General features: G+C 42.4%; 1 protein-coding gene across 1 annotated transcript; it reads right to left on the bottom strand.

The window, feature by feature from the left end:
- Nucleotides 1-1,467: 1,467 nt before the first annotated feature.
- Nucleotides 1,468-2,367, bottom strand: LOC120990722 (proteinase-activated receptor 1-like). Its single transcript, XM_040419631.1, has one exon. It carries the CDS (start codon nucleotides 2,350-2,352, stop codon nucleotides 1,468-1,470), a length of 885 nt encoding a protein of 294 aa, XP_040275565.1. The 5' UTR covers nucleotides 2,353-2,367.
- Nucleotides 2,368-7,633: the final 5,266 nt, after the last annotated feature.

Below are 7,633 nucleotides of genomic sequence, written 5' to 3'. Positions count from 1 at the left end.
TGAGCGATTACACGTCGATCTACTTTTTTTTTTTTTTACTTTACCAAGTAATGGCTGAAGGCAAGCACTATGGGGGGAATTTATCATGAGGGGAATATTTGAAGTCAGTTTTGCTTCAAATATTATAACAAGTGACATTTATCAAATGTCACTTGTTTGATAAATTTGTCTCGTCCTTAAACCTAACACTTCTGTCTAGAAAAGCTGCTCCAGTTTTCCTACTCCACCCTCTTCCTGGAGTGAGATTGCGACTTTTTTAAATAGTCGCAATGATAAATCTGGACTGACGCTCATTAACATGTCTAACCACACCCACTTTTCCACCTATATTACAAAACTGGAGTGAGTGGTGTAAAAACGCAAAAAGTCACAAAATTTTGTCGCAAGTAAGTGTAAAAAGTCGCAAATTGTTGTGCAATGGCTTAAATTTTGAGCAAGTGAATGCAAAAAAGTCGCAAAAGCCCTATGGCCCTGATTTGGACCTTCACTCCAGAATTCTGGTGTCAAAAATTAGCAAAATAGGGCTTTTGTGACTTTTTTTGCATTTGCTTGCGCAAAATGTTAATGAATGTCAGTCCAGATTTATCATTGCGAGGATGGAGGAGGGTGGAGTGGGAAAACTAGAGAAGCTTTTCTAGACAGAAGTGTTAGGATTTATCAAACAAGAAGTAACATTTGATAAATGTGGCACAAAGTACACCAATGCAGACTCAAGCAAAACTGACTTCAAATATTCCCCTCATGATAAATTCCACTATTTTGCGACTTTTTTGACAGCAGAATTCTGGAGTAAACTGAGTAAACATTTCTGTGTGAAGCTCACCCTGGGCTCCATGGCAGCTGCGTGGTCTGCCTCCGTGGTCTGTATGCAACTGGATAGATGGATGTGTTCAATATATCTGGGTTAGAAAACTTTGTACTCAATCATTCACAATATCATGTATATATCATTTTATTCACAAAGTAAAAAAGTAAGAATATAAATCACATTACAGGTTAGCTCTAAGGTAATATTACTAACCATAGAATACTTTTAACATCTTTATGCCTGAGTCCAGGTTCAGACTACAAAATTGTAAACTGCAAGCAACCAACTGAAAAGGACAAGAAGGAGGAGACTTCTGAGGATAGTAATGTCTGCTAGAAGCTCTCAGCCAATCAGAATAATTGAGAACACCTCCTAAGTTGTTGATTGGCTAGGAGTAGCTGATAGTGTTCTTCTTACAATGCTCCTCCCTTATGTCCTTTTCAGTTAGTTGCACGCCCATTGCATGATATAACAGCTACCTTTTACATTCTCCTCCATGTTAAATAGTATATTCTCAAAAAAAAAAGAAAACCCATGCAGTATTTTGTGGGCATGCACTTGGGCACTGAAAGTACAGTAATTATTCCAGTACCACATTTAAATCCATATATTCATGAAATATACATAGCAAAAACTTATAGCCAAATATTAAACTTCATTTACTTAAGAGATGAACTTTCTGTAGATGAATCTTTGCTTGCATGGGGCTGACCGGTCTGCAGTTTATCGGACATCTTACAGCATAATAGGCTATATACATATTTCCGACACCTCGATGAAGCATAGTAATACATTAAAGGATCCAGACAAGTACTTATGCTGCTGATACAAACACACAGAATGTAGGCGAAATATAGAGAGTCAGAATGTCCAGAATGAAAGTGCAGATAATGCATTAAAAAGATGATATTTGTTGGGCCAAAGCAAATCATGAACACAGAAAGGACTAGAATGGATAAGAGAATAGCTCTCTTCTTCTTAGAAGAAGAATTTTCAATGTTTTTTGGGTTTTCACTCAAGGCCCGTATAACCTCAGCATAACAGAAGATTGTAATGATTAATGGAAAGAAGAAAAATATAGAAGAAAAGGCGGTGAAGTAGTACATGTAAAAGCTCTGCTGCTCTTTTAAGTCCAGCGCATCGTGGCAAGTTGTAATGTCCAATCTGGCAAAGTAAAGAGTTTGATTGGTGAGAAGAAGAGGCACAGTGCTAGCAATGGATACAAGCCAGATGAAGACACACACCAGCCAAGATCGTTTTTTTGTACGCCAGGTACGAGAGTGTATTGGAAACACCACGGCCATGTATCTGTCCGCACTCATACTTGTCATGAGCAGGATGGAGCAGTACATGTTACAGTAAAATGCTGCAGTGGCAAAGCGGCACATTCCTTCTCCAATTTTCCAGTTGTTCCCTGAGAATCTATAAACAATATTGAAAGGCAAGATGGCAACAAAAAGCACGTCCGCCATCGCCAAGTTCAGCATATATACCACCGCCGGCGTCTTGATTTTTATCTTCAATAGAAACATTACAATCGCCATGAGATTTAGAGGCAGAGCCACCGTGAACACCACGGTGTAGATCGATGGTACAAACTTGGTCAACCACTGACTGTAGAGGTAGAATTTCGCGTCATCTTTTAAAATGTAACGAGCTAAAAAATAAATATTTATATATTTTTCAAAAGTTACAATGTTTAGGACATGTAAATATAAATTTCTATCTTAAAGGGGTTGTCCAGCTTATTAAGTGGTAGCCTATGCTCAGGATAGGCCATCACTAGCTGATTGACAGAGGTCTGACATGGCCCACACCCACCAATCACCCCCACCTCAGCTGTTCGGGTATAGCTGCATGGACAGAAGTCGGCACTGGAACCACACAGCACCTTCAACATTGTGGTGGAGGGAGCTAAATGCTACGGTGCTGCTCTCACTGAAGTCAAGTACACAACTGATGGTGCTGCAGATTTCTGGCACTGACATCTGGCGACGGAGCTAGACCTGAATCAGCTACTGATGACCTACCCTAGGGATAGGCTATCACTTATTAAATGCTGGATAACGCCTTTCATTTTTTAATATATGGCTCACCATGGTTTCAAAATGAAAAAGAAGCTTTGTTCACCCTCACCCAGGGTCGTAGCTACCATAGCCGCAGACCATGCAACTGCTATGAGGCTCAGGGCAAGAGGGGGCCCAGTCTTAGTTGGGATTATCTCCTCTTCTACTGGGGGTGAAAATTTGGTCAGGACTCTGCTCTCTAAAGGAACAACTTTTAGCAAATGAAGCAGGGTCATTGAAAAGGGTTTAGGCAGAAACCCTTCTGTCCTGTGTGGGGGGCCTGGTTTGATCTTTGATATGGGGCCCTTACTTCTCTATGTACAGCACTGCCCTCACCAATTCCTTATCGCTGCTCTGCTGATGCTGCTCTCCATTTCCTGGTGCTGGCTTAACATACAAAAAATGCCAGGAAAAAGCCACTTATCCATAGCCTTGCTTAGGTGGGTCTCCCCTATTGGCTGAGCGGGCATTGCCTTTTTTTTTGGTTGTTGAGCTGGGACCACAAAGTGGAGAGGAGCACTGGAACAGCAGTAAGGATGAGTAAGGGTGAGTATAACTTTTTCATTTTTAGCCCACTGTGAGCCATAATGTATATAAAAAAACACCAACATTATTTACAGGGAATCTCTACCTTTTAGGCCTCATGCACACGCCCGTTGTTTGGGTCCGCATCCGAGCCGCCGTCTTGGCGGCTCGGATGCGGACCCATTCACTTAAATGGGGCCGCAAAAGATGCAGACAGCACTCCGTGTGCTGTCCGCATCCGTGGCTCCGTTCCGCGGCCCCGCAAAAAAAAAAAAAAATGTCCTATTCTTGTCCGCGCTTTGCGGACAAGAATAGGCATTTATATTGCCGGCGCCCGTTCCGTTTTTCAGCAAATTGCACAGCCGTGTGCATGAGGCCTTAACCCCATAAAAACTTTTGTGTTTTTGTTTTGAGGTCCATAACTTTTTTCTCATACTGTAGCGCTTATTTTTGTGGGACAAGTTGTGTTTTCATTGCACAATTTGAATTAGGATCAGATCAAAGAAGGGGAAAAAGAATAAAGGATATATTAGGGTAAGACCACACGTGCAGAATAATCTGCAGCAGGTCAGGCCAAAACTTGCAGTGGTATAATCTGCATGAAATCATGGGAATTTTGCTGTGAATTTAGCCCTCCACATTCATGTCAGATATCCACAAACTTAAATTGACATGTTGAAGATTAAAAATTCACACAGTATGAATAGTTATGTTAAGATTTCAATGCATAGGACAAAGGGAAAAAATACTCTGCTTTTTGAGTAATGATTTTTAAAGGGGTTTTCTGGGATTACTATAGTTTTTAACAGATATGCTCATATAGTTGCTTACCTCATGTACATCTTCCCTGTGCTTTTTCTTTTTCAGTTTGGATTCTCCTGACCTGGTTTCACCATGTAAACCCATCACTCTGGTTTATTTCCATCCCATATGTTGCACTTCCTGTTGCTGTATCCAAACAAACCCATGATGCACTTCTCCTTTCTCTACCACGGCTCCAGCACCATGCCTAACAACACTCAACTAGTTTATAGCTTTTCCCACCCAGCTAGTAATATAGACAATCCCCTATCAGCATCTGGACACAGTTGACCTGGGTGGGGCAAGTAAGATGACACCCTGCCAAGGTCCGGGAGATAGAGTTATAGCTGCGAGGATTGACCAAGAGCTTAACACCTGGTGGCTTCAACTCTTAACTTTGCCCCTGGGTAGTGAGGCTAGTACATCTTTTGGACTGCATATGGTTATAGAAACAGTGCCTCTCCATGAGAACCAACAAGCATGTTAGCCTCTTAGTGAGGGAAAGCACCATGCTTACTGTACTTTTAAGGGACTGTGTGGTATGATGTGACATTCAAGTATCCATGCCCTCCTGAGGAGTGATTGTATGTAAATACCCATACAGTATCTAGACTAATAAGGTGGACAAGAGAGTCTTCCCACCCTATCAGAGTGAAGTAAAGAGACTAGTTCTGTATTGAGACTGATTGGGAGTACTCCATGGTATGAAGACTTATTGGCAATGCTCCATGGGAAACAAATATGCAAAGAGCTATATCCGAAGAAAGAAAACCATCTCACCATTACCACCTATTGGAAGTGCCTCCCTATGAGTCATAGGGAGCCACTTCCAATAGATGGAGCTGGTGAGATGGTACTCCAACTTAACCAGGGAATTATTGTAAATAGTCTATATCACTTTAACCCTTTCGTTACCAGGGACGTGAATGTACGGCACTGGAGCTATAGGCAAACTTGGAGCCTGATCGCGGTAATTAAAGCCTTTAGATGCCATGATCAAGTGAGATCATGGCATCAAGTGTCAAAAACCCGGAAGCTCGCGCTTCAGGGAATCCTACCGACACTCCTGGCGGCCAATGGGGATGCCAGTAATTGGTTTAAATGCCCTGGTGGGCATTAGAAAGTACAACTTGTCCCGCAAAACATAAGCCCTCATACAGCTATGTGAACGGAAATATAAAAAAGTTATGGCTCAAAGAAGATAGGGAAGAAAAATGAAAACGCAAAGACAAAAAACCTCTGGTAGTGAAGGGGTTAATAGTGTTACTGGTAATGTGTTTGAGAAATGGTGCCACTAAATCTGGCCTTGTTGGAAGTTATATATGGGCAGGCCCTCTAAGGTATTGAGGAGAGCAATATTGGGCTGTTATGTGCCCCTGTACAATATGGCGCTAAGGAGTATCAGCCCGGCTGCCATGATTGACAGCTGCTAGTTGCAGTGACAAGCATGGGGTTGCTGATGTTTCGTGAAGTCCTATCACCTGCAGGACCGGTATTTACAGTTGGGGGGGGGCTGGTTTGCTGCCATTTGGCCGATGAGTCAGGGCAGAGGTCACAATGTCTGTCCCTGAGCAACCCGAGGTTGGGGAACTTACAGATAAGTGGAACTGTGCCCAACTATGGTAGATCTGGGAAGAGCAGCTGCAGGCGGATATCCCTATGATATAATTGTGGCCATGAGACTGAGTGACCTTCTCACAAACTTTTGTCCCACTGTATTGGAGCTGTTCACACTACTAGGACTGTACCGTGTATTGCTTTGAGCCGGCAGTCTGTATGGACTGTAAATAGCTAATGGAACTGAGGTTTGTAATGTCTGATTGTATATACAGCATGTACAGTAAAGCCGTGCTGCAATGCTGCCAAGAACTCACATTCTTCTGCCTGCCTTATCCCCACTGCATTCCAAAAGAACCTGTAGGGGGGAACCCTACCACCACCACCACCACCACCATCTCAAGGTGCACGTTCCCCTATTGCACATGTTTACTATGGCAAAAACATTCACAATTCTGTCTGTCTTTAAAGGGAGTCTTTCACCTAAACTGACCATTATAGTACACTAACCCCATGATCTGCATTATAGTCCCCATATTGGAATGCTACTTACCGTATAGCTGTCCGTCGCTTATTTTCGCTAATAAAACACTTTTATTCGATATGTTAATTAGGTTCTGAAGGTGCCCAGGGGTGCGTTCAAGCGGCCGGTGCCAGGCCCCTCCTCTCTTTTCATATGAAACCCCTCCCCTTTCACCCCTCTGGCCCGCCCTAGGTTCTTCAGAAATCTTCAGAAATCCAGCGCCGTTCACAAGATTCGCCGCACCTGCGCACTTCATTCCCCATTATGGGCAGAGGCACAAGAGCGTTTATTGCGCATGTGCCGGCCCGTACATCTTGACGGCCTTGTGCCTCTGCCCATAATGGGGAATGAAGTGCGTAGGCACGGCGAATCTTGTGAACGGTGCTGGTGCTGGATTTCTGAAGAACCTAGGGAGGGCCAGAGGAGTGAAAGGGGAGGGGTTTCATATGAAAAGCGACGAGGGGCCTGGGCACCTTCAGAACCTAATTAACATATCGAATAAAAGTGTTTTTTTAGCGAAAATAAGCGACGGACAGCTATACGGTAAGTAGCATTCCAATATGGGGACTATAATGCAGATCATGGTGTTAGTGTTCTATAATGGTCAGTTTAGGTGAAAGACTCCCTTTAAACAGATCATGTGAACAAATTGGATAACTTTGAAGAATATACATATATTTATAGTAAAAAAAGCTTTTTGACATACCTGTGTGATTATAGTATAGTTCAACGTGGCTGGCAAAAACATCAGAAAGCTCACCTGCAATACACAAAATAATTATATTAATAAAAATGATCAAAAACAGAACACATAGAAACTTTATGTAAAGCTTTATTTTAACAGGCAGTGGGGACCTTTTAATCACTCCTATAGATGGCATGACCTGAGGGGGTAATGTATTAAGATGCAACTTTTGGGCTTTTTTCTTTTTTTTAAGTGCAATGAAAGTTGCAATGAAAATTTTGGCTAAAAATGTAGCTGAGCCCTAAAACATCTGGCCGCCCCTTAGTAAATGAAAACTGCTTGGCATGGCTCAAATCACCAAAAAATGGTGCGGATACGTCATAATTAGTGTTCAGCAAATCAAAGTATCTGAAGTGGACTTTGTGGTAACCAATCAATTTTTCCTAAAATGGTGACTGAAATAAAAAAAAATGACACCCCCCTCATCCACTTGATCGCGGAAAGGTGTGATCACGCTAGCTGCGTGTGCTGAAGTCATCACCTTTGGTGGGTTTTCTTACATCAAGACGGGAGCGGATGGCCTCTCCGCTATCAAGTGGATGAGGTGAGTATAATTTTATTTTTTTATGATTAACCCTGAAATGCTGCATGTGATTCACTGATGTCAT

Source organism: Bufo bufo, chromosome 2 (assembly GCF_905171765.1).
Source record: "Bufo bufo chromosome 2, aBufBuf1.1, whole genome shotgun sequence".
Taxonomy (NCBI): domain Eukaryota; kingdom Metazoa; phylum Chordata; class Amphibia; order Anura; family Bufonidae; genus Bufo; species Bufo bufo.
This window is presented reverse-complemented; position numbering and strand designations above follow the sequence as displayed.

Excerpts from the sequence above, each read along its gene's own strand:
- LOC120990722 (XM_040419631.1), bottom strand. The coding sequence starts at position 2,352 with ATGGCGATTGTAATGTTTCTATTGAAGATAAAAATCAAGACGCCGGCG.